We start from the raw sequence: 27960 nt of genomic DNA, 5'->3' as shown, positions 1-27960 counted from the left end.
ACTGCGAACAAGATACAGAGTTTTAAACTAATATTTAAATGGAATTTTCACTATTTGTACATTTTTCAAATTAAAAGTGGAATAGAATAAGCTTTGGACAAAATAAATCGAGATTTTTCTTTCGAATTCAGTGCATGACTAGAGGTACTAGAGATACCATAAGGCAGAATGGATGCCATGGTAATATATGAGTATATCAGCATCTGCTTACTTAAGTGCTCACTGTATTACAACATCCTAAAACTGTAGGAAAAAAGAGGAGCTGTACTGCAACAGGAAAATGATTAACATACACAGTTTTTTATTTTGTGGTGCTAGAGATTAAACTCAGGACCCTGCAGGACCCTGCACATGCTAGATAAACACTCATAACCACCAATCCACACCCCCAGCACCAATTCCTTAAAGTTAAAATAGTATAAGGCAAATATGGGTGATATATTTTTTAATACACACATGATACAATTTTATCTGAGGTCACTTTAAATCTAGCATTTCCACCTACTGTATGTATTACATAAGAGTGGGGAAATCAATATCAAATCAGAGATCTTTAGGAGTGTCTTCAGACAGTTCAATTAAATTAAAACAATGAAAACCTGAACCTCCTTTACACAATAAAAGAACTGATTTATTCCTCATTTACAAAAATACAATGTAAATCTAAAATGGTAAAAAATCAAATGGAATGTGTAAACTCTACTTCTATTCTAGCTTGAAATAACCAGTTAAAGTAGAAATTTGAAGCCAGGAGAGGTGGCTCAAGCCTGTGATCCTAGCTACTTAAGAGGCTGAGATCTGAGGATCACAGTTCAAAGTCAGCCTGGGCACTAAAGTCCATGAGACTCTGAGCTCCAATTAACCACCAGAAAGTGACACTGTGGCTCAAGGGGTAGGATGGTAGCCTTGAGCTGAAGAGCTCAGGGACAGTGCCCAGGCCCAAAGTTCAAGTCCCAAAACCACTTTTTAAAAAATAGAAATTTGAAGGGCAAATGAAAAAAATCTAAATATGAAATGAGTATCAGATATTAAGGATATATAAATTTTACAGTAAATTCAGGGGAACTTTAGAATACTTTTAGGAGATGCTTAGAAATGATAAATGTATACACATTAAATGGTTAGGAAGAGACACAAAATATATGCATAACTAGGTTGATCTTTGCATATATGTAAAGAAAATATTAAAAATGGTAACTGCGGAATCTAATAGATATACATCTGGTCACCTTACAATCTTGGAACATTAATTTTTCTTAAAATGTTCAATAAAAAATTGGGGGGGTTGCTATCTTTAAACAAAATAATTATATCCAAGACCCTAAAGATTCCAAGACATTTCTTTTATGCACTGAATCAATTTGTCAGCTACAGGATTAAATGATTAGAAATTTCTGCATATATTCAATACATACTGACATGATGAGCAAGAAGAATTTGTGAATTTGGCAAAAGCAACACAATTTATTTACAGCTTATGCAACTCGGCTCTTCAAAGAACATTATTATACACAGGGCATAGGAAAACAAATTTTAAAATTAAACTTAGTGTCTAGAGTATCTGTGTATATGGGACTTACCAAGCTAAAGAAAAATTTTAAACTGATTCTACTATCTGATATGACCTACCATATAATGTAGAATTTTAAGGGAAATATGGAAGAAATCACCCAAACTATAACTACTACTGTGAAATACTATCTATTTAAGGAACCCAGAAAACAACATCAGCTGTGAAAACCTACAGAGTCTAGGCAAGTATTTATTGAATAAATTTATAAAGCAAATAATGAACACAATCAACGTGTAATAACACCTGAAGGCCTTTATGGTAAATTAATAATCTAAATAGCCCTGTGTACACCAAATACAAAATAGCCAAAAAAAACAAGTGAGCCTGAGAGATCTATAATTCATTATATGTCATGTTCTATATGCCTACTGAACAAAGAACAAAATGATCTTAATTCATTTCTGCACATCAGGCTGTAACTCTCAGTCATGTTCCAATCCCTGTGCAAATTGCATTTCAAAAGGCCAATCCTTAGATATAATTAATAAGTGTGTGTATAAAACTTGATTACAAATGGAAGCATTTGGCTATTGTTTATTATGCATGCTTATTGCTATCAAACAAATAAGCAACATTTTAGGTTTACTGTGCAAGGATTTTAATTAGATTTGCACACATTTCAAAGAATTCTATGGTGTGACTTCCAGGTCTTGGAGCTAAGTCAACAGGAGAAGAATCAAGTGAGGTCACAGATGAGGTAAGAGAAACTTCTGAGGATTTTCCTTGAGCCTCAGCATCTGAGTCATTCCTTTGGCAAGATCGATAGTTGCTAATTGATCCTGATCTCTGTGGAGTAGCAGTCCCTGATTTGGCTTCTGTAATTTCATCTGGGCAAAAAATAAATTTCAACTTATTAGAATTTATAATCTTTTAACAATACTGCATTTACTTCTTCTCAGTGGACTATCGCTAGGCTATTCAGAACACATTTATTATAAATACCTCCTCACTGAGATAACATGCCTATTATAAACTTTCCATATATTTTATTGTAATTAATAGAAGAGTTACATTATATTCACCAGATAGAGGGTACATTACTTCACATGCATTGATACCCTTTCTCATGTCTTGGTCCCCATTTCCCTCCCCCCACCCCTGCCCCTCATCTTGTTTTCCCCCCCTTCCCTATCTGATTTCAAATAACCAAATACTATATGTACAATATATCAGATAATAAGGTGAAATACTGTAACATGAGATAACCAAAGGACAGCAAAAGAGATGAGATAACATAGTACATTAAAGACAACAATCACTCATTATATGGCTTTTGTTTCTATATCCTGGAGGTCCTTTCATTTAACATCATACTATATGGCCTTATGTATCTAGGTTTTGTTGTATTGTAAATCTCTGCTAGGAGAGCCCAAGGTTTCTACTGATTATGACAAATGAGGGAAACCATTGAGCCTATGTTGCTTTGAGTCTGGCTTACTTCACTTAATATGATTTTTTTCTAAGTCTTTCCATTTCCTTACAAATGGGGCAATGTTGTTCTGACAGCAGCATAGAATTCCATTGTGTATAAATACCACATCTTTTTGATCCACTCATCAACAGAGGGGCATCTGGGTTGGTTCCATATCTTTGCTATGGTAAATGTAAACTATCTTTATGATACACAGTATGTACTCTTTTAAAAAATTGTTGTTATTGGTAATGGTGCTTGAACTCAGCGTCTGGGCGATGTCCCTAAACTTTATTACTCAAGGCTAGTGCTCTACCACTTTGAGTCACTTTAATTTGCTGGTGGTCAATTGGAGGTTAAGAGTCTGCCCAGGTTGGCTTTGAACCAGGATCCTCAAATCTCAGCCTCTTAAGTAGCTAGGGTTACAAGCATGAGCCACTAGTTCCCAGCTTCACAGCAAGTACTCTTGAAATGGACAGTCAAGGTTTAGTGCACAGTCTAGGTATTAATTGATCTTGCAATCTAATTTTAAGAGCCCAGGGTTTAATAAATAGCAGTTGCATAATAACTCCTATGAAGTCACAAAATCAATTCACTTGGAATATGGAAGATACCTTGGAAACCATCTCATGCTTTATTTTTCATGAAAAATAGCAAGGTAAAGTAAGTGTAGAACTAAAGTCTAACTTTAATTCTGTGGTTTTTCACACTTGTTGAACTATCTACTCTTTATTTCATAGAAGAGACCACTTCTAGAAACAAAATCAAATATAAGTGTAAATTTAAGTCATTTGTTGGTAAACCTATGTGCTAAAAAAAACCCTTAAGATTGCAGATTTGATCTAAATAGAATGGAAAAATAAAATCAATTTTATTTCTAAACTATTACTGTTTTTTTAGACATATACTAGATTTTAAGAAAGCCATACAAAGAAATTGGTTGGCCAATTTCTCACAGCTCAGACTTAGTTTTTGTATTAGAAAGAAACACAAGTCACTATCTTTGAGTTGTAAAAAGGAAAGAAAATCCAGGCACTGGTGGCTCAAGCCTATAATCCTAGCTATTCAGGAGGCTGAGATCTCAGGATCTCAGCTGGCTCAAAACCAGATCTGGCAGGAAATCTATCACAACAATTAATGACAAAAAGCCAGAAGCAAAGCTGTAGCTCAAGTGGCATAGCACTAGCCTTGAGCAAAAAGAGCTCAAGGACAGCAATCAGCAACTGAGTTCAAGCCCCATTACTGGCACAAAAGAAAAAAGAAAAATATATCCACAGATGCACCATTTCTAATCATTCAATATAATTTTCCACAAATAATATAACATCTTATTTCAATGAACAAAATCCCCTATATTTAATTTTGAAATTATCTAACAGAACTGAGAAGACTGGTGTGCACCTATAATGCCAGCACTCGGGAGGCTGAAGCAGACAGACTGCAACTTGAAGCCAGACGGGGCTACAGCAAGATTTTGTCTCAAAAATCACCATCATTGGCTACTGGTGGCTCACTGCTGTAATCCTAGCTACCCAAGAGGCTAAGATCTGAGGAAAGAAGTTCAAGGCCAGCCCAAGCAGGAAAATCCTTATCTTCAATTAACCAACAAAAAACTAGAAGTGGAGCTGTGGCTCAAAAGTGGTAGAGCACTAGCCTTAAACAAAAGAACTTAGGAACAGTGCCTGGACTCCGAGTTCAAGCACTACAACCTGCCCCTCTCCCAAAAACATTACTTAATAGATGAGGAAGAATGATTAAATGGATGACATTTAGCAAGATGCACTGTATTCATAAATTGGTTGAATGGTAACTTTTCATAAAATTGCTTAAAGATAATAAATTTAAAAAATAATTAAAAAGCAGAAAAAATATTACGAAACACAGAAACACTGGCATTCATTTCTAAATATTTAACTTTCCAAAATAAACTTCATATGTATAAAATATTTATCAAAATGAATTCCAGAAAATGGAAACAAAAACAGAAAAAAGAACCATCCAACAAAAGAGAAGTGTAGCTGAAAACTTTAGCATATAACTGTATCTTGGCTTTAAGGATTTTATAAGATGGTAATATTAAAAAGACACTACTCTATAAAATTACAGTAACAAATTTACAAATATCAATATTGCAAAAGCACAATAAGTTCTAGTCATTTGCTTTGAATTACTAGAAGGAAGTCAAAAAGTATTAAACAAAAAAAGCAAAGACTAATAAGACAAGCTAGGTAACAGGTTTGATATAGCACATGTACTGTTTTGTATGGTGTACATACCATCAATACTACGAAAATCCAACAAATAAGTTCTACTATCTACTTGGTATAACTGTAGACTCATTTTGGAGTAGGTACTTGTCACAGGATTCTTCCTTCGAACCCGCAAATAATATGGGTTCACAACCTAGCATGTGATGTGAAAAAAAACAAGGCCAAATCAATTATTCAGTACTACATTTTAGAGGCCATGATTGCAAAAATGTGTTAATAATGAGAATGTATGTTCTTTTCCTACCTTCCATTCATAATCCAATTGCTTAATTGCTCTACATACTTCTGCCATGATATCATTTGGTCGACTTTGACTTCTAATTCCCAAATGCCATTTTGCTTTCCTTACACCTTGATGTTTAGATTTCTGAGGGTTTAATTCATCAAGAGTATGGCGTGCTCTTGGTGTTTCAGCAACCAGGAATGGCACTCTTTCTGGATGGGGCCGAGTTAAATGGTGATCATCAAGGAAAGAATCTGGTGGGCTTGTTGCCAAGTAGAAATCTTTGGCTTCATTCATAATTCTCCTGTTATCTATGATGAGGTGATAGGCAACAGCCAAAGGGTCCTGGTGATTTCTATTATAAAGGCAGCTGAGGACCTCCTCTTCAGAGCATTCAAATTTTTCACACACTTCTTTTAAGGCTTCATCATCAATCATGGTTGAACTATATGATGGATCTTCAGGAAAGAGATATTTCGGAAGGTCCTGTTTAAACCATTCATGTTCCCTGGGGGTGGTAGGCGGGGCGGGGAAGCGTTCAGTTTGGAGAAGAATTTTCAGTAGATTCAAGACTAAACAATAGCTTTGAGGAATTTAGGGTATGAGTTATTCATATTTACGCTATATTACAATCTTTTGAAAATGATATTGCTCTTCTGGCTCACTGTTAGAATAATGCTTCAGCCTTCCTCTGATTTTAAGGATGTAGCAATAGAAAATGAAATGTCTAAGGCTGGGAGTTTGACCTAGTGGGAGAGTGCTTGGCCTCACATGCACGAAGACCTGGGTTCAATTCCTCAGTATAACATATGTAGAAAAATCAGAAGTGGTGCTGTGGCTCAAGTGGTAGAGCTCTAGCCTTGAGAAAGCCCAAGGACACTGCTCAGGCTCTGAGTTCAGTCCCCAGGATGGCAAAAAAAAAAAAAGAAAAAAGAAATGTCTACACTTCACGTTTTAGAACAAATGACATGACAAACACTAGCAAAGTACAATTTATGTCCAATTAAAAAAAATATATGGGCCTGGAGTGTGGCCCAGTGATAGAGTGCTTGCCTAGCATGCACAAAAACCCAGGTTCAATTCCTTGGTACCACATACATAGAAAAAGCCAGAAGCAGTGCTGTGACTCAATTGGTAGAGCTCTAGCCTTGAGAAAACCCAAGGACAGTGCTCAGGCCCTGAGTTCAAGCCAGGACTGGGGGAAAAAAATATATAAATATATATACATATACGTATATATGCATCTGTATACATATATGCACATGTGTATGTATGTGTGTATATATAACACACACATAGTATGGCTGGAAGTTTGGCCTAGTGATAGAGTGCTTGCCTAGCATGCATGATGCCCTGGGTTTGATTGATATCACATACACAGAAAAAGTCCAAAATGGTCCTGTGGCTCAAGTGGTAGAGCCCTAGCCTTGAAGTGAAGAGCTCAGGAACAGTGTCCAGCCCCTCCAAAGAAAAAATATATACATACATACATACATACATATATGGTATGTGTGTGTATCTTCATTTTAATGCCTTTTAGCAAGCAAAAACAATTTAATACTAATAAAAGTATCAGGCAACATGCATTAAATTCTTACTGGGTAGTGTTTTATGCTTATCGGTTCATATATTGTCTCTCCTCATCCTCAAAACAATTCTACAAAGGTAACCACATCCCTTGTTCCAAATTAAGGACTGAAGTTGTACAAGGTCATGAAGACAGTAAGAAGTAGTGTCAGATTGCACCCTGCTCTATGTGACTGAAAAGCCATGCTCAGAATGATTTCCTAATTCCACTTTCTTTTCTCTACACATAAGAGTATACTTGTCTTGAGCTATGTTAAAAACATACTCGAGGGGCCGGGAGTTTGGCCTAGTGGTAGAGTGCTTGCCTAGCATGCACGAAGACCCAGGTTCGATTCCTAGGTACCACATACATAGAAAAAAGCCAGAAATGGTGCTGAGGCTCAAGTAGTAGAGAAAGTCCAAGGACAGTGCTCAGGCCCTGAGCTCAAGCCCATGACTGGCAAAAAACAAAAAACCATACTAGAACTTAAAAATACCCCAAAGAACAATGGTTATCATGGCTATCTTCTAAGTGATAGAAACAAAGTATTTGTTATTCCTTTCTCTCTTTGGAGCTTTTCTAAGTCTTTTTTTTTGTTGTTGTTGTAAATAAAATACTGCCATGCAGACCAGAATAGTCTCTCACTTTTAATCCTCCCTACCTTAGTCCTAAGTAATTACAGATACATACCACCACTCTGTGATTTCCATATATTTTCTAAAATATATAACTGAAAAGCAAATACATTTCTCAATTAGGTATTTATTTTAGAAGATGATTTGTTATTTTCCTGTGGTGGTGAACTTACGATCTCTTTAACAGCTACACTTTTAACATAAGGTAAATGGAAGAACAAGCTTCAAACTCACACATAAATCCTCCTTTCTCCTTCACTACCTTAATACTTTCTTATTTATATTAAGATTCCGGGCCATTAGGGGCTGGGAGTTTGGCCTAGTTGCACAAATACCCAGGTTCGTTTCTTCAGTACCACATACATAGAAAAAGCTGGAAGTGGTGCTGTGACTCAAGTGGTAGAGCCCTAGGTCTTGAGAAAACCCAAGGACAGTGCTCAAGCTCTGCGTTGAAGCCCTAGGACTGGCAAAAAAAAAAAAAGATTCCATATCCCTATTCCCATATCCCATATCCCTTTATTTCTTTTTTCTTTTCTGAGAAGTGTGGTCTAGAAATTAGAAGAACTGCTCAAGGAGCACGTAAGTGGTGGGAAGAAGAAAATGAACAGAAGAAAAAGTTTGCAGCAAAGATTTTTAAGTCTTCATGAGAAATGGCTCCCTTAAATTTTGAGAAAAAGATTTGAATCATTTCTGCCTTATTCCCTCACTCAAAGTATTAGGTTGTGCCCTATAAAACATGGCAGACTTAATTTTATGAGACTCAAGGTATATAACTAGGAAAATCCATCCATACTGTAAGAGAATTACACAATAATTCAGATTACCTGATATCTTTTATCGTGGCCCTCTTCATGGGATCCACCTGCAGCATATGCTTCAAAAGGCTAATCACAGAAGGATTTAAGTACTGAGGGGTATAAAAAATTCCATCACATATCTTTTTAAAAAGAGTTGGCACATGATCATCATCAAATGGAAGGGTTCCACATAACAAAGCATAGAGAATCACCCCACTGCTCCATATGTCTACCTCAGGACCTGCGTACAGTCTGTAACAGGAAATACCAATGTTATTAAATAATTACCAATAATGTCAGCCAAAATTAACCAAATATTTCAAAAAGATATTTCATAAAGATTGTTTATAATTATTGCTATTACATATAAGTAACTTAATACCATAGTATTATCTTTAAAAACAAACGTTAAGTTTTGAAAGTTACTGCACACTGCTAAAATTCTGTCTGTATTATATTACTATGGCCCTTACATGTTCCTACCAATAGGGTCAAATCTTGACAAATTGATCAATGCTGAACTTACAAACACAGATTTCTTTAATTATGGAAATTAAATTCTTTAATGATAAACTCTGAACCCCTAACCCACTAAGAACCAAGCATCTTGACTATGGAAGGAAGCTGGGGTAAGGAGCTCACAGAGTATTTAAAACTCTCATTTGCAGTAGACTGTGGACAACTTTCTTAACAAACTTCAGAAACTAAATCACCCAACATCTGAAAAAAAATCCCTTATGTCATTAAAATAAATTATTGAACTGATCAATAAATATTCCTTTGAAGGTAACAGCTGCATTCACTGACTGATATCCAGCTGGGCACTCACTGGTGGCTCACGACTGTAATCCTAGCTACACAGGAGGTTAAGATCTGAGGATCATGGCTCAAAGCCAGCTGGGGCAGGAAAGTGCAAGACATTCTTATCTCCAATTAACCACCAGAAAACCAGAAGTAGAGTGAAAAGTTCCAAGACAGTGCCCAGACCCTGAGTAGTTCAACACCAACAACCAATTAAAAAAAAAAGAAAAGAATCCAAGCTGAGAAATCAAATTTCACAACAACCCACTGAACATTTAAATAATCATAGCACATTTCATCTTTATTTAATTATATGTCCCCAGTTATTTGGGTCCTGAAATATTTCTCAAAAGAATTAAGATAGACAACAAAAATGCAATCATTTTTAAAAGAATTCTGGACCTGAAGCTAACATAAAAATATGATGATGAAATTTGATAATTCTAGTCTTATACACAACTATGCCTTTACAGAAAATTATTTCATTGAGCAATCCAGGCAAATAATCTTATGGAAATACTTCTACATCTAGTTAATTAGCATGTGAAATATTTAAAGAAACAGAAAACCAAGAAATGTAATTTGTTAATTTAAAGGACTGAAGATATAACTCAGTGGTAGAGTCCTTGCTTGCCAAGGCCCTAGATTTGACACTAACACTGCAATAAAACTAAAATAATAATTATAAATAAGTTTATCTGACAGCTTACAAAGTAGCTCATTATAAAAGCTAACAAACAAGGCTCCATTTTGAATCTTCAGTAATGAAGAACAAAAACTCTTTAAAAAAATTAAATTCTGTCTCAACTATTTATAAATCTCTACTGGGAAGCCAGGCACCAGGGGCTCACTCCTGTACTCAGAAGGCTGAGATCTTAGGATCATGGTTCAAAGCCAGTCTGGACACAAAAGTCCGTGAGACACTTAGCTCCAATTAACCCTCAGAAATCCTGAAGTGGAGCTGTGGTTCAAAGTGGTAGAGTGCTTAGCCTTGAGCTGTAGAGCTTAGGGTCAGTACCCAGGCCCAGAGCTCAAGCCCCGCAACCAAAAAAAAAAAAAAAAAAAAAAAAAAAATTCTACTAGGGGTAGGGAAAACCAGAGAGCCAGAGCCAGGGACCTGGTGACACTGCCCCAAAAGAAAGAAATGTACAGTTTATCTGACTTATGCAACTTTAGCCCCTCTGTATGTCACTTTTATAATAACAGTAATTTCTACTAGAGGGCAAACTGTGTTTCAACCAAGTAAAGTTCCTGCCTACACCCCCCAATAGTACACTCCCCTTCCAGAAAAGCCACACTAGTAAACTGCTGTCGTGTTCTCAATGCTGGCAGTCAGAAAACCGAAGGGCACAATCCTTAGAATCCTGTGGTCTGTAAAGCCTCACTTAAATTTTTCTTAAAGTGGCTCCAACTGGCCTCACACTCAGAATTCTCTGCTTCTGCCCCTTCCCAGGTGCTGGGGATTATAAGTCATGTACCACCAACAAACAAGTCCGATGGTACTATCACTGCACTTGTTGTCAGTACACTGCAACTTCTCAGGACACCATTTTCCTTCCAGAAAACTTAAAGCTACTATAAAATGTGATCTAGTTGAGAAATCTGAAGTTATACATTGCACAGCTACACACTGCATTATAGTTTTCATTCTTCATCTAGGTAAACAGTGAACCATTTCTAACTAGACATTGCTGTTTGTCACATTTTACTTACCTATCTTTAAAATTTGCTAGACTCAATTTTTTTATTTCTTCTGTCAGGAGAAAAATCAAATGCTCTCCACTTTAGCATAATGTTGACTTATAAACTAATACCCTCCTCTCTGGAGACTTCATCTATTGAAAATGTTTCATTCTTAAGACAGAAAACATACCGATAAGAAAGGCTTATAAGCCAGGTGCTGGTGGCTCACACCTGTAATCCTAGCCACTCAGGAGGCTGAGATCTGAGGATCTCGGTTCAAAACCAGCCTGGGCAGAAAAGTTCTCCAACTAACCACCAGAAAACTGAAAGTGGTGCTGTGGCTCAAAGTGGTAGAGCACTAGCCTTGAGCTGAAGAGCTCAAGGACAGTGCCCAGGCCCAGAGTTCAAGCCCCATAAATGACCCCCTTTTTCACTAGAATTAAGTAAGATACTATAGACTGAAAAATGTAGAAGATTATACAATTACAAATGTATTAAGGGCAGGAAGATGTAGAATACTACCTTCCTGAAATTACTTCTGGAGCAGCATAATTAGGTGAGCCACAACTTGTTCTTAAAAATTCACCATCTGACATCATGTTTGAAAGACCTGAAAGTGCACAAATACAGCTATTCAAGATTTCCAAGGAGAAAAATACCAACAGAACCCCATTAAATAATATGCATTAAAGGAATAGATCAATTATATTGTTCCTTGCATTAACAACATATTAGTCTTTATTTCCAAATATCCTGTCATTATGTCCTAAAATGTGCAATCTATTTCAATATTTAAAATTTAGTATAGATAAGCTTAATGAGTACATGTTAAGTTCTTGGTTACTTTGCTTAGTAGAATAAACTTGGCATGTTTAAGTTGTATTGATGCAGAAATTGCTAGAGGAAAAAAATCTCAAACATCAACAGAAGTTCTACAGTGTTCCTCTAAAAAGAAACCTTCACCCATCAAAAAGGTGCTGTTAAGAGACATATAGCAGGCCGGGAGTTTGGCTTAATGGTAAAATTGCTTGCCTACCATGCAAAAAGACTCAGGTTTGACTTCTCAGTACCACATAAATAGAAAAAAGCCAGAAGTGGTGCTGTGGCTCAAGTGGTAGAGCTCTAGCCTTGAGGAAAAAAAAATCCCAAGGACATGCTCAGGCCTCAAGTTCAAGCCCCAAGACTGGCAAAAAAAAAGGGGGGAAGGGGGAGACATGGAAGCTAATAAATAAGAAGTTGACTAATTTAGCCAGTTTCAAAACAATACAATAACAACAACAACAACAAAAATACAGCCCAGGTTTGGATGGAACTCTTCCATGAGTCTTATTTATATACACTGAGGAAAATATTTACAATATTTTATAAATTAGAGCTAACTAAAAGAATGTTTGAGTTTCATTTTTTTTCTTAGACTTAATGTCAGTTTTCATAGGAAAAAAAAGAAAAGTAAATTCAGTTTTAACAATAGAATGAGTTTACTTTTGAGCCAGAGTGGTACTATGTAACCCAGACTAGGCTTTAAAAATCAAGATCTTCCTCCCTCTGTCTCCCAAAGGACTGAGATCATAGGCATGTGCCACCACACCAGACTCTAAAATGTCTCTCAAAGAACAAGAAATTATTCTTTTCTTTGTGAGGAGGGGAAGATAGTTATTTTTTCTTTTTATTTCAGGAGTTCTTTGTTAATGAGATCCCTCTTTCCCTCAATTTTCATACTCCTATTTGCCACACTGAAAATATTGGTTTTTACAGTGTGAAATTCAAATATATTACTGTTTTTATAATTTTGTTCCTATGGTTTACCTTTTCGTTTTTTTTTACTAATGTTATCTCATTCAGTTTCTTTTTTCTGCACATGTTATGAAAGAATATACTGGAAATACAGTGCTACTTTTTCTCTTCTAAAAATAGGTATCTTTTCAAATTATCTTTCTAATAATGCCACTTGAGTTGTTTATTATATAAAAATCAATTTTGTTTTTTTGAGGCCTGCCTTAACTCCTTGCCTCCTACTCAACGCTAAGGTGACAGGTGTATGCCACAATACCCAGCATTAAAATCAACTTTAAAGACATCCATTGTAAGAATGAAAATACCTTAGCTTTCCTTTTTTTTATGTTCAATGACAAAATGACGTACATAAAAGCTACCTGAAGAATGTTACTTACAGTCATTAAACCTAATGACATATGAAAACTATAAAAATATCCTTACCAAAATCAGCTATCTTTGCATTCATGTGTGCATCAAGCAGGACATTTTCAGGTTTCAGATCTCTGTGAACCACCATATGCCTGTGACAATAATCCACACCAGAAAGGATTTGCTGAAACAGCCTTCGACTTTCATTTTCATCCAGCTAAAAAAAAGTGGAAAAGTATCTTAAATGCTGTCATTTAAAAGGCATCCTTCTACCTCTATCTTCCATCCCATAAATCTTTTTAAAATGAAAAAGTTTCATGAACATTGTTCACGAAATACTTTTTAAATGGGGAGAAAGTAAGCGTACATCTCTTGGCTTTCTAACCCTGTCATTTGCCTAAGACTACATTTCCTGGCTTGCCTTCTTCTATAGCCAGTTCATGAGCTGCTCTGAGTAGTTTCAATTTCTACTTGAAACTAGGCATGGTTTTTCCTGAAAATCATAAATATTTACTCCTCCATTCTTTTATCAAATACTTATAGAATGCATTCAATGCACTCCAGTTGTAGACATGACACAGTAATCAGTAAAACAAAGACCCTAATCAAGTAATAAATAAATAAAGCAATAAGCAAATATAATGTCAAGGATGGAGTACTTTGAAGTGAGAGAAAGCAAAGTGAAAGTTATGTTGAAATGGGAGGGTTTACTATTTTTTACATCATGAGGAAAAAACATTTATTCACTATTAATGAATTACTAAGCTACCCCACTATTACACTTTATGATATAAGCATGCTTTAATGTTAACAAATGAAAAACCCTAATTTAACCTATAAAAGTATTTTAATGTACTTACTGAAAAAAAAACTCTACAATTACCTTTTTAAAAACTTTCCCTTACTTTATTTAACTATGTTTCTACACACAAGTGATAATCAACACTTACTCCTCAAGTCATATTTAATAAAAAAAAAGTTATCAGTCCTCTAAGTAAACAGTTCTAATATGCAATTTTCTAACAGGTCACAGATTAATATTCTAAAACCAGAATTCTACACCTTAAATGGCATGGATAATCTGGGAAAAAAGACAAAATATTCATTTCCTTTAAAAGCAATATTATAACTACTAACTTACTACCCTTCCTGAGAGGAGTTTGGCCTAGTGGTAGAGTGCTTGCCTAGCATGCACAAAGACCTGGGATTGATTTCTCAGTATCACATACATAGAAAAAGCCAGAAATGGAGCTGTGGCTCAAGTGATAGAGCTCTTGCCATGAGAAAGCCCAAGGACAGTGTTCAGGCCGAGTTCAAGCCCTAGGACTGGCCAAAAAAAAAAAAAAAAGATACTCTTCCTCTAGGAAAAAATACTATTATTCTAGCAATGTAACCCCTTTCTCTCTTCACTTAGAAGTTAATGGGGGAGTTGTACATAAACAAAAACATGTACCCACTGCCTGACAAATGTAACTGTAACCCTCTATATGTTACCCCAACAATAAAACATAATTTTGAAAAAGTATATAATACAATGTGAAAGAGCAGAAGAATTTTTAGTTGATGAAACAAAACCCAAGAGATAAAATAACTAGGCTACAAAAAATGCATTTTATTAACAAAATTCAGCATAAAAGATAAAAAGATATCTTGTTGAGATATCTGAAAAGATTAGGAAAGGTAAAGCATATTTCCAGTTGTATATCACAGACCAAATCTTTTGCTCTCCTTGAAATACCATTAAAATGATAAGGCAATAAGAGAGGCAGGTAAAGACAAAAAGACAAAGACAGACTGCAAACAAGAGCAGCCACAAGCTGGACAGAACACAAAAACTGAGCCACAGGAGAAAGAGGAAAAGCTAAGCCTACAGAGGTAGAAAACAGAAATAAACTCATCTACGCCAGAATCCTGGAAAATCTTAGAAACTGAATTTCAGAAAGTTCTAAAGGCAGAAGTGAGTGGTAGGCTACAGAGACAACACTGAAGGAAGAAGCTTTGACACTCACCCCTAGTGCAGAGTAAGACCTACAATTTATCCTGGTAAGGCTGAGCCATTTCCAGTCTTAAGGATATGTAAGCAGGCATGAGGCCTTTTGAGGAAAATGTGGGTTAAATGAAAACAGCATCCCAACTACAGAGACAGGCAGCCCTCTTGTATCCCAGCTCCAGCAGACCTGACAGCTGACCTGCCACCTTCAAGAAAAGTAGAAGGTTTCTCCTTCAGTAATTATCAGATCTAAGGAATATTTATTCTTACTGACATATGAGGAGTCTCCAACAACTCAATTTATGGGAAGATCCACACCAGTTAATACGTTCCATCAATAGGAGCTTGGCATATAGTACTTCACTCTTAAATTTAAGTGGATAACCAAGGATTGCCACTTATCTGAGGAAAAGTAAAGAGCATAGAAAAATAAAATAAATGAGAAAGGATGGTGAGCCAAATGCACAGAAGGTACAGAAATAGTTCAAGGGACCAAAACACAATTTAGAAAACAACAGCAGCGGGCCGGGAGTTTGGCCTAGTGGTTAAAGTGCTTGCCTAGCATGCACGAAGACCCGGGTTTGATTCCTTGGTACCACATACATACAAAAAAAAGTCAGAAGTGGTGCTGAGGCTCAAGTGGTAGAGCTCTAGCCTTGATAAAGTCCAAGGACAGTGCTCAGGCCCTGAGCTCAAGCCCAGGACTGGCAAAAAAAAGAAAACAACAGCAGCAACAATAAAAAATAAAAAAAAAACTATCTCATAGCAAATAAAGATATTTTTAAAGATTACTTAAATTTTCTGAAAGCAACAATGTCGCGTAAATATAAGATAGCTGAATCCAATGCCTAAAACTTTAAAAGGTAAATTGAAGAAATTCCTCCATGTAGAAAAAATAACCAAGAAACAAAAAAAATGATAAAGACAAAAAATGGTATTAATCTAAGTTTTGGCTTTTATACTCCTCTATGTAGGATTTTTTGTACAGGATGAGGACAGGAGTTTGAAAGACTGAAAAGGAAAATACCTGCAATGGAAATGAATTATGCCAGAAAAACAATACAATTACAGTTAACTTGGTTAAACAGATATGCTATGTAAAAATGAATAAATAGTTTTCTCAGTATAAAACACAACTCTTTCAAACAGGGGTTTTAGAACCTGGTATTAGTAATTCAGACCTGAACTATTCAGAAGGCTGAGATCTGAGGATTATAATTGAAGCCAGTGCAGGCAAAAAAATCCAAAAGACTCTCTCTCCAATTAGCAAACAAAGAAGCTGAACTGGATCCAAAGCTCAAGTGATAGAACACCTGTCATGACTGGAAAAAAAAAAAAGGCAAGAAACCCTGAGTTCAAGCCCTGACACTGGCACACACATGTACACAGGGCAGAGGGAGGGAGAGAGAGAGAGAGAGAGGGAGGGAGGGAGGGAGGGAGGGAGGGAGGGAGGGAGGGAGGGAGGGAGGGAGAGAAAAGGGGGCTATCAGGTAACTTGAATATAAGAAAAAGTATAGGCTGGATGCAAGTGGCTCATGCCTGTAGTCCTAGCTAAACAGGAGGCAGAGATTTGAGGATCACAGTTTAAAGCCAGGCCAGGCAGAAAAGTCTATGAGACTCTCATCTCTAATTAATCACACACACACACAAAAAGCCACAATGGGGCTGTGGCTTAAATGGTAAAGCACTAGCCTTGATCAAAAAGAAGCTCAAGAACAGCACCTAGGTTCAGAATATCAGCCCTAAAACTGGCGAAGAAGAAGAAGAAGAAGAAGAAGAAGAAGAAGAAGAAGAAGAAGAGGAGGAGGAGGAGGAGGAGGAGGAGGAGGAGGAGGAGGAGGAGGAGGAGGAGGAGGAGGAGGGGGGAAGGAGGGAGGCAGGAAGGGAGGGAACAGTCAGGCAGCAGTGGCTCATGCCTGTAATTCTAGGTATTCAGGGGAATGTGATCTGATGTCAGTGGTTCAAAGCCAGCCCAGAGGAAAGTACATGAGACTCCCATCTCCAATTAACCACCAAAAAGCTGCAAATAGCTAGTCTTGAGCAAAAAAGCTCAGGGACAGAACCCAGGTCCTGAGTTCAAGCCCCTAGACAAAAAGACAAAACAAACGAACAAAAAAAGAACGGGGTTATATTTCAGTTTTTGTTTAGCATGTCACTTATTGTTTAATATGTCTTCTAAAGTTCCTTCTCATTCTAAGTTCCTTAAGTCTAATTCCTACCTCCTTCATCGAGCCTGTTCTTACTATTCCAGGTACATCAGATTTCTGAAACCAAAAAATGAATGCAATTTAAATGTGGCTAGGATTGACCAGCAAGGCCTAGATCCTTAAGTATTTAATATATTTTATAAGGAATAATTATATTCAAGACATATATAAAGAGCTATTTATATGCCCCAAAAGCATACATGTGAGAATTAAGAGTTTTGGGGTCTAAATCCAATTCTATTACTAAGTCACATGACCTTGAGCAAATATATAAATTATGAGGCTCAATATCCACATCTGTATAAGTGAGCTGAAGCTATTATCTTATAAATTCTTTCTAGCTCTAAATAGCCTATGATCCTGAACAAATAATAATTAAGTAGACCTGTTAAAATTGCTGTCTGACATTTTGATGCTAATCAGGGACAAGGGAACTTATAAATTATGTACAGGTTTAAATCAGAACTGCTTACCCTTCCATTTTTACAGATATAATCAAATAGCTCTCCTCCTGAGACATATTCCATGACCATGAAAATATCAGATGGTGTACTGATGACCTGGTACCTGGTGAGAGAAAACATTATCTACTAATATTAAAACACGAATATTAACTCATTCATAAATATTTCCCAGGTACCTACAATATACTATCCTAGGAGTTAGGGAAACTAAAAGGAAATAAAACAAATTTTCTACATTTATATTGTAGATGTTCCTGGAGCCTGAAAACAGTAAATAAATGAGCAGTCACAGCAGTACAGCAAATTCTTCTGCTCAGAGCACTTCAGGAAAGCCTCTAATAATGTCACATTTGGGCAAAGCCTTCTGAAAGCCAAGGAGCAAACCATGTCGTCATCTGGGAAGAAGAAAACCAGGTAGAGAGATGGATAAGAGCCAAGGCTCCAGATGGCAGCCTGTTTGATATGTTGAGGAATGAAAGTTAAGAGCAAAGCTGGGAGAGAAACAATGTAAAAGCAAAGTTGTAACTGAAGACAAAAGGACCAGAACTTTAGAAGCCAAGGAGGCTTTGGTTTGCCCTCAACTCAAAGTGAAAAGGTCTTTAGTGGTCATGTGAATATTAAAAGGATTACATGGCAGCAATGTGGATTACTGACTGAATAGTAAAGGTGGAAGCCAAGTCTAGTGCTGTAGCCCGAAGAGGAATGAGGGTGACTCAGCTCAATCTGATGAGGATAAAGTACTGAAAAACAGAGCAGAGACACATTCTGAAAGTTGAGATGACATGGATGGCAGGCAGTGTGAAAGACAGGGAAGTTAAGAATGGCTTCTGAATTTTTGTCTGATGTAACTGGAGACAACATTTGAATATGTACAGCTGGAAATGCCTCACGGACATCCACATGGAGATATAAAGCAAGCAGGAAACATAGAAGATTGCACTTCAAAAAAGAAACTTCACAATCAGAAATATACACTTAGGAGTCATCAGTCTACAGACAGTATTTAAAACTAATTGAACAAATGAGAAGGGGTAAGAGTGAAATAAATTTTCAGTTACTTAGTTCAACATAAAAGTCTAAGCAGCTTTAAATTACAACCTACCTAATATAAGCAAGATGAGCAGTGAGATATCTGTATAACCTACAACTACCAACTGTAAAACGACAGTAAAATTACTGTCCTTTGCAACATTACATCCTGAAGTTTTGTTATTCGAATTTCCTACATAAGCTGTGGAAAGAAAGCACAGTGAGGAGAGGAGATCCTTTCTCGAGACTGCCTCCAGCAATACTACTTAACAACTTATAGAAATCAGGAAGTATGGAATTTTTCCTACTCCTTATTCCAACCCCAGCCTCTGCCAACTGGGATTGAAGCCAAGGCTTCAGTGCAAGCTAGGGAAAAAAAAAATTTACACACAAAATTAGTTATTCATTCTACAGCACAAAAGCAACTAAACATTATCAGATGGGCATCTGTCTAGAAAACACGAAAGAACAAGAAAAACAGCAGTAATATGAACAAGGTTAAAACATGAAGATAGGCTTAACTGACAATGAATGGAGTTACAGAGATACATGGACAGGAAGAAAATTTTTCCTGCAAAACAGGAAGAAATGTCACTGCTCTTTCTCATTTGTCAATTTAAGATTAACAAAATGGATTAAAAACAAGACTGTGTTTGATTTAAAATAAATTGTGCTTACAATTTAATTATATGAGGATGCCTGAAAAGCTTGAGGTTTTGAATTTCTCTGCGGATTTTTCCTACCACATCAAGGCTTCGAATCTTCTGCCGATTAAGTATCTTCACAGCAACTTTATGCCCAGTCAATTCATGCTTGCCAACTGTAGAAGAAATCATTTTAATAAATTAGTAATACATTTAGTCATACTCTAAAAATTACGCTGCATACTCAGAAAATACTTTAAACAAAATTGAAAATGCCCTACGAAAAGCCAAGGTGATCCATTAAAAAAAAAAAACAAAAAAACAGATCAATAAGGTTAAGTAAGGCATTCTGCTATTTTTCTATTTTTGAATTGCAGACCAATTCTGGAGTCAATCTCTCCACACTTAGTTAGCCTGCCTATAAGTTCTCACAAATTTTTGTGGCTCTGTTTCAGCAATGCAAAACTCATTAGGTAATGAGGCTTCATCTTCATAGAAACCATATGATTTTGGAGCACCATATAATAAGAACCATATAATAAGTATCATATAATAAGAACTGGGTATGTTTCAGCATTCTGGATGTTCTTGAGCCAGGGTATCAATGTGCATTATCATGGTGACATAGGAAGATGGAGAAAAGAATCACATATTATTTTGATATGTCTCCCTCTAAAAGGATTTCAAAGAATATCTCAAAATTGATGAATCTAAAATATATTCTTTCTTGGAACAGAAATAATTCTTATTTACCAATTTCTGCTTTCTTTAAAAGTCTTAGTAATTTAAAGCCAGCAAGTTATATTCTGTTGCATCATTCTTAAGAGCAAAAACATTTGCCTTGAACCCAATTACCAACATACATTCAATATTAAATTTTCAGAAGCATAATATTTATTTTAAATATAGTATCATATACCGGGTGTCAGTGGCTCACCCTAGAAACTTAATTATTCAGGAAGCTGAGATCTGAAGATCTCCAGTTCAGTCAGCTCAGGCAGGAAAATCCATGAGGATCTGAACTCTACTACCAGAAAAAGCCCAAAATGGAGCTGAGGCTCAAGTGGTAGAGGGCTAACCTTGAACACAAAAAGCCCAGGGACAGCATCCACAGTTAGTGTATATTACAGCCTCACAATAAACTTATGGAGCAAATACTATCTACATAACCAATTTAAAAACAAACACCAAAAAAAAACGACATTGCAGCTCTGGAACTTATGGAGCAAATACTATCTACATAACTAATTAAAAAAAAAAAAAGAAACAAGATTGCAGCTCTGGCCTACTACAGTGGCTCATACCTGTGATCCTAGCTATTCAGGAGGCTGATCTGAGGATCACAGTTCAAAGCCAGCCCAGGCACTAATATCCACGAGACTCTTATCTCCAATTAACTGCCAGAAAACAGGAAGTAGCGCTGTGGCTCAAGGGGTAGGGCTGGTAGCCTTCAGCTGAAGAGCCTAGGGACAATGCCCAGGCCCAGAGTCCAAGTCTCAACCAAGCAACCAACAAACAAAAAAATTGCAGTTCCAAATATATTTATAATTTGTCTAAGTAAATTACTGTGATCAAGTTGGGCCAGATCTTCTAACTACAAGTCTGAAAACATATCCACTTTACCCAACCAGCACTAAGGAGTAAAAGGTAGAAACGTCTTGGCACAAAATCACAACTGTTTTCACAAAACTAGGCTAAAGATTTTGTACTGAGTAAACCTCACTGCAGTCAAACTTACTACTACTTCACAGTCAATCAGTGAATGCAGTAAACAGACCATGCTGGGAATCAGGAATTATGTTCTCTGAAAGGGTGTACCCCGTGGTTTTAAAGCTAAAGCTTAACTCCAGATGGCTACTATTTACAACAATGCAAAACTGTGGTAAACAGGTATTTAAGCCATAGACTTGCTCTTCATCCACAGCAAACATTACTAACTCAGTGTTAGTGCCTGACAGAGCAGATTAATCAACTAAAGATTAGCTAACAATCGTGTTATTGCTGTCGAAAGGGAACTTTGTATAATTTTAGAATATTATAACAAGTAATCTTCTACGCAAATATATAATACTAAAGTAAAAACAAGATCATACATTTGAAAGGTAAGATTTTTAACAGGCTATAAATGACACAAATATCTACTAAATATATTTTAGCTACCTAAGCATTTCCTTCCTGCTTAAAATTATTTTCCTTACTAAGAGTTTTAGGGGTGAGGAGTGAGCTTCTAAAGATGAAAATTTGAGAAAGCTATCCTTTTTTGTTAACGAACATTAGGCATACCAAAACAGCTGTGCCACCACCAGCTTATAAAGCATTCGGGATATAGAAGCCCTGAAAGACCCCTCCTCAACTCTTGCTCCTTTGTCTCTTCCCCAGAGGTAACCACTATCCGGAATTTGCTATCTGGTTACTACCTGTTTACTACTTGTAAGAATGGATCCATAAATCTATAGCCACCGATATTTGATAAGGGATTGAAGTTTACCGGATGGAAAAAAGCCTCTTCAACTGACAGTGCTGGCAGAATTTGCCTACATACATGCAGAAAACTGGGGCTAGATCCTTTCCTACCCCCCCCCCCTCCGGGTTGTGCGTCTTGAATTCTGGGCCTGGGCTCTGTCCCTGAGCTCTTCAGCTCAAGGCTAGAGCTCTACCACTTGAGCCACAGCACCACTTCCAGTTTTCTGGCAGTTAATTGGAGACAAAGAGTCCTAAAGACTGGCTTTGAACCACGATCCTCAGATCTCAGCTTCCTGAGTAGCAAGGATTACAGGTGAGAGCCACCGGTGCCCAGCTAGATCCTTTTTATCACCTCGCACCAGAATCAATTCTAAATAAATGAAAGACCTCAATGTAAGCCCAGATACCATGAAAATACTACAGGATGCGATATAAACACTAGGGTGGCTCCTAGGCATAGGTAGAAATTTCCTAAGTAAAGATCCAGAGTCACAACAAATCAGGAGAAAGACTGTATAAATGGGATGGCATCAAACTGCTTGGCAAAGGACACAGCTAGCAAGATAACTGGAGAAGATTTTTACTAGCTATTCATCAGATAAGAGCCTCATTATCTAAAATACACTTAGAGCTCTAAGAAAAACTCACAAACAACTGCCATTTTAATTTAGTTATAGTAAGCTTGTTTGGGGAGGTGGGAGCTAGTGTGATACGAGGCTTTGAACTCTGCTTTCTAGGCAGGCACTTTTGCCTGCCTCTTGAATCTTCCAGCCTTTTGTACTGTAGGAGAGAGGTTCTCACTTTCTGCCCAGGACAACATGGACAACAGTCCTCCTACTTAAGACTTTTCTTGCTGGATACGGCACCCCTTTTTTTTTTTGGTTGAGACAGAGTTGCATACACTTTTTGGTGGGGGGGTGGGGAAGGAAGTCGGTTCTGGGGCTTGAATGCAAGGCCTGGGCACTGTCCCTGGGCTCTTTATAGCTCAAGGCTAGTGCTCTCCTTCTTTGAGCCACAGCTCCAGTTCTTGTTTTCTGGTGGTTAGTTGCAGAGAAGTCCCATGGACTTTCCTGGCCCTAGAACCCTGGATTCTCAGCTCTTGGCTTCCGGTGTAGCTAGAAGCATGGGTATGAATCGACAATGCCTAATGCACTTTTGCCTAGGATGGCATCAAATCTAAATCCTCCCGATCTCAACCTCCCTAGGGACAAGCATGAGCCAGCTAAAACAGAAAGGTAACTTTGCTTCATCCATATTTTTATAACTGAGGAGGGTTGCAGAAAGAACTTGCAAAAATAGAGGCTGACATCTTGACAGCCAGAAGAAAAGTAGTAACACTTCATAAATAATTTAGCGTAATCCCAAACTAACCTTTACTTTAAAATTTCAAAATTATATTAAGGAACCAACATACTTTTAACCATTGGTAACAATAAACCACTATAAATATACAACCTCCTTTTCCCAACAAATTAAACGTTCTATAACCAGAGGTGACTTACTGTGAAGTATCACAGTAAGTGATATTCTTTTTTCTTTGAAATTCTATTCTTTTTTCTTTTGAACTCAGGACCCCAAATAGTCTACCACAGCATTAACCTATTCTTTTTTTATGTAAAATTTACTGATGTGTACAACCATTTCAAATAGTCTCTACTGAAATGTATGGCAAATCCTATTACTCCAAAGAATTCTTGTCAAGCTAAGGCTTGGGTTAGCCTTACATTAGCCTTCTCCCAGAGCTTTTATTCACATTTCTCTATCACTAATGACCTCTTTGCAGAGAGTTGTCTACTGCCACTGTCAAGTACTTGAAATAAAATACCCCCCCAACATGCCTATCCAAAGGTAGAGCACATCTGTAAGTCAAGTACATCCCTGGTCAGAAGGAACCAAGGAGTCACAAAGTAGGCTGGGTTTCCTGGCTCAGGAGAAAGGACTACTGGGAAATAAAAAAAACAAAAACAAAACAAACAAACAAAAAAAAAACCATAACAACTGTCTGTCAATTTTAAATTTTTGAGGCCTAGGCCAGGTAATCCAAGGCTTGGGAAGCTGAGTCAGGTTCAAGGTCAGCCTGAGTTCCATGAAGAAGTCCTGTTTGAAAAATAAACGTTCATGAGCCGGTTGAAGATTCTGACCAATATCAAACAGCTTTTATGAACATATATAATTATAAACAAAGTGTCTAATCCTCTAAAATCTCCATTTGAGGAGTTTATTGACTTTGCCCAAATATAGTGTTTTCAAGAGAGGAATGTGTGGGTTGAGAACTGAAGGTTAAGGACAAGCAGAGTCACTGGAGAGATTCATGACATCACAGCATCACAGACCAAATCCATAAACTGAAGGCTTCTTCCTTTCCCATCTGCTGTGCCAACAGCCACTTCTCAAATACAAAACAAAAAAAAGAGACCTAAGATCCTTATCAGGAAAATGAAATGAATGTCATAATCAAAGCAGACTTTTCAGAAGGGCTGAGGGCATCAAAAGTGCCTCATCATGAAGAGTGTTTCTTACAAACTCAAAAGCAGTTTATAACTGCTAAACTGCGTAGCTAAAATTAAATGCTTTGGGGAGGCTGAGGCCAGGAAAACTGCAAGTTGGAAACCAGAAGTCAGCAGGAGGAAAAACAGCAAGACTGTCTCAAAAATAAATAAGTAAATAAAATTGCATGTTAAAAAAACAAAAACAAAAACTGAATGTGGCTTAGTGGTACAGTTCTTGCCCAGCATGCATGAAGCACTGGGTTTGATTCCTCAGTACTACATAAACCAAAAGTCAGGAATGTTGCTGTGGCACAAGTGGTAGAATGCTAGCCTTGAGCAAAATAAGCTCAAAGACAGTGTTCAGGTCCTAAATCCAAGCCCCACGACTACAGGAAAAAAGAAAAAAAATGAAAGGGCACAAAAACATATTCCTAGGCTAATAGAAACCCAACATAACAGCTGTCACCCTCCACTGAGCTCCACTTTTTCCTGATGTGACTGGCCTTGAAGATTTTCATAAAAATGTTTATGCATGTATTTGCTACCCTATGGACTACACAGCAATTCTCCAGTTTCATGTTCAAATTTAAGATAAAATCAGAAATGTTTTATTTAGCTCTGAGAGGGCAAGCTTCAGTGAACTCCATGTATAGCTTTTCATGAACTTGTCCTTTTAAGTCAAATATGTACTAAGACCTGACTATATGCAATTCATAGAAAGCAAACCATTTATTTTATTTTATTTATTTATTGTCGGTTGTGGGACTTGAACGCTGGGGCCTGGGCGTTATCTCTGAACTCTTTCAGGCGCAAGGCTACCAACCCCCACCCTAGAGCCCACAGCCCCACTTTCCAGGAGAGCAAATCATATTTTGATAGCATTATGCATGAATTATTTTTTTAGGGGTACCACTTCCAACCTTCCTTCCTCTAACACCTCTACTAAAAACGTTAAATATTTTGAAGGTGGACAAAAAAAAAAAAAGAAAGGTATACAACACACAAAGCCTGCGACTAAAACTTTTTTTAGGGAGGGGGAGGGAGAGCAAGATAATTAAAATTTTGTGCGCTACAATTTGGCGTGCCAGCAATCAAGTGTATTTGGGAATACTGGCGGTATTATATAAGGATCTGAGATTCTGCACTTTCCTAAAAAACAAAATGTGATGCGCATGGGATGGTTCCGTACCTATCCGGTGAGACAAGTACAAACAGACGGCAGGCATCTGGACACATCTGCCCTACCTAACAGGCCTGGTCCACTGAAGACGCAACCCGCGAAGGCGCGGAGCTGCGTCCGGCCCGGGACGGGCGTCCACACCACCGACTCCGGCCCTTCCCGACCCCCGCACCACGCTGCGCGCTCCCCGCCAAGCGGCCCAGTGCCGGACACCCGGGGACAGGTGAGTCCACCGCAGCCGCGCCCGGGGCCGTCGGGGAAGCGATGGGCTGGCCCAGGGCCAAGGGAGCGCCCGCGAGGGGTGTGGGGGGGGGGGAGGACGGACGGCGGCCCTCGGGTGGCCCGACGCCCGCACCCCGGGAGGAGGTCCGCACCCCGGGGCCGACCCCGCCTCTCCCACCGCCGCCGCGACTCCGCCGTCACCATGGCGACCGCCCCCCCACACACCGGGCCCCGCGTCGCAGCCCCGTGGCGGCCTCGGGCTCTGCGCCCTCGGGAGCCGCCAGGACGCGGGGTGCCCAGCCCCGAGGCCCCGGACGCGGCGCGCCCGGGGACGGGGAGCTGGGGCTGGAGGAGGAGGAGGAGGGCGCGCCGCTCCCGGGCGGCGGCCGGGCCTCGCCTCGCGGGTCCTCACCCTTCACTTTCCCGAAGGTGCCGACGCCCAGAGTGTCGCCCAGGATGTAGTGGCCGATCTTCACCCGCCCGTCGTGCTTCTGCTTCTCGGTTGTCGCCATCTTCCTCCAGGAACTGAGTCTGCGCATGGCGCCGCGGGAGGGGGCGGAGGGGGCGGGCAGGGCCCGGCCGGGGGCGGGCGGGCGGGGCGGGGGTGGGGACGCGGGAGGGCCCCGGCCAGCCGCCGCCCTGCGCCGCCCGCTCCGGCCCGCAGCCGGCCGCCGGGCGCACACGCTCCCCCTGGCGGGGCGGGCTGCGGAGCGCCGGGAGGGCGTGCGGGGAGGGGCGGCCGAGAGGGCGCGCGTGCGGGAGGGGCGGCGGAGAGGGCGCCGAGAGGGGGCGGCGCGGGCGCAGGGAGGGGCGTGTGGGCGGGGCGGGCTGCGGGGCGCGGAGGGGAGGGTGCGGGGAGCGTTGCCGGAGGAAGGGCTGCGTGGGTGCGGGTGAGGGGGTTTCCGGGAGGGCGGGCTGCGGGGCAAGGTGGGGTTGCGGGAGGGCGGGCTGCAGGGCGCGGAGAAGAGGTGTGGGAGGGCTGCGGGGCGCGTGGTGGTTGCGGGAGGGGCGGGGGGAGTTATGGAGCCCTGGGGGGTGTTGCAGGAGGGGGGAGTCGCGGGGCGCTGGGGGGGCGGGGGGAGTCGCGGGGCGCTGACGGATTGCAGGGGGGCGGGGGGAGTTATGGAGCCCTGGGGGGGTTGCAGGAGAGGGGAGTCGCGGGGCGCTGAGGGTTGGGGGGAAGTCGCGGGGCGCTGGGGGAGGTGCGGGGGGTGGGGGGAGTCGCGGGGCGCTGGCGGGGCGGGGGAGTCACGGGGCGCTGGGGGAGGTGCGGGGGGAGTCGCGGGGCCCTGGGGGATTGCGGGGGAGCGGGGTGGGGGGGAGTCCCGGGGCGCTAGGGGGTTGCGGGGGGAGCGGGAAAGTCGCGGGGCGCTGGGAGGTTGGTGGGGGGGAACGCGGTACTCGCACCCTCACCCGCTGGCTGTGGCCGGAGCGCCCCCGGCCTGTCCGTCCGCGGGGGTTGGGGGCTGGCCGGCCGCGCCGTCTTCTGCCCGGGCCTCCGCCCTCGCGGCCTCCCCGGGCTGCCCTCGCGGCTCCGGGCGAGAGGACAGGGAGGGCGCGGACTCGGATCCAAGCCGGAGGGCCGCGCTGAATTGGTGCCGGGGACCCCGCCGGCCGGATCGAGTCTGTCTGTCTGTCTGTCTGTCTGTCTGTCTGAGTTTCCTTTCCTTCTGCCCCTTGGAGGCCGCGGGGCGCCCGGACAGCTCCGCCGCCGTCGCGCCGTCCCAGAAGCCGCTCGGGACTTGTGTCTCCCCAGCGGCAGGCGTGTGTGAAATGGATAGGACTTCACGGGAACCGAAATTAGTATTTTCAGCGAGACACTTTTTCGTAGCTTTGAAAACAACCATTACAGTTACGTCCCGCAGATCAACTGACACATATTTATCGCATCTGCAAAGACCTCCGCCCTTGTCTACATAAATGGAGCCCTAGCATTCCCTGCGCTAGAGAAAGTAAATTTTGCTTTTTTTTTTTTAGTAGAATTTTCAAGGGACTATGTTACTCAACTCCTCTCACTCATTTGGGCTAGTGTCAATAGGCAAAAGTTCACCTTCTTCCATAAAGTGGGATTTTTAAAACACTGAAAATGCCGTTTTTTTAAATCCCAATGAAAATTAGCAGCTCTTCTAATTGCCTCATTTTTGTTTATGAAACCAAAAGAGCTTAA

The 27960-nt window shown here is 39.9% G+C and overlaps 1 protein-coding gene across 5 annotated transcripts; it reads right to left on the bottom strand.

Annotated features, from left to right (window-relative positions):
• Positions 1 to 1749: 1749 nt before the first annotated feature.
• On the bottom strand, positions 1750 to 26342 carry Prkaa1 (protein kinase AMP-activated catalytic subunit alpha 1). Of its 5 annotated transcripts, none has more exons than XM_090332006.1 (10): positions 26206 to 26342; positions 19474 to 19615; positions 17776 to 17869; positions 17315 to 17359; positions 13178 to 13322; positions 11483 to 11570; positions 8504 to 8728; positions 5499 to 5985; positions 5261 to 5387; positions 1750 to 2400 (listed from the first exon to the last, which is right to left on the bottom strand). In XM_090332006.1, exons 1-10 carry the CDS (start codon positions 26330 to 26332, stop codon positions 2156 to 2158), a joined length of 1725 nt encoding a protein of 574 aa, XP_090188132.1. In that variant the 5' UTR covers positions 26333 to 26342; the 3' UTR covers positions 1750 to 2155. The 5 variants fall into 5 exon arrangements, with proteins under 5 accessions (XP_090188132.1, XP_090188134.1, XP_090188133.1 ...); XM_090332008.1 differs by lacking the exon at positions 26206 to 26342 and adding an exon at positions 25581 to 25638; XM_090332007.1 differs by lacking the exon at positions 17315 to 17359.
• Between the last annotated feature and the right edge of the window lie 1618 nt (positions 26343 to 27960).

This window comes from Megascapheus bottae, chromosome 4, assembly GCF_031878675.1.
Source record: "Megascapheus bottae isolate mThoBot1 chromosome 4, mThoBot2.hap1, whole genome shotgun sequence".
In the NCBI taxonomy this organism is placed as follows: Eukaryota; Metazoa; Chordata; class Mammalia; order Rodentia; family Geomyidae; genus Megascapheus; species Megascapheus bottae.
The sequence above is the reverse complement of the archived record's forward strand: the minus strand, read 5'-3'. Positions and strand labels throughout refer to the sequence as shown.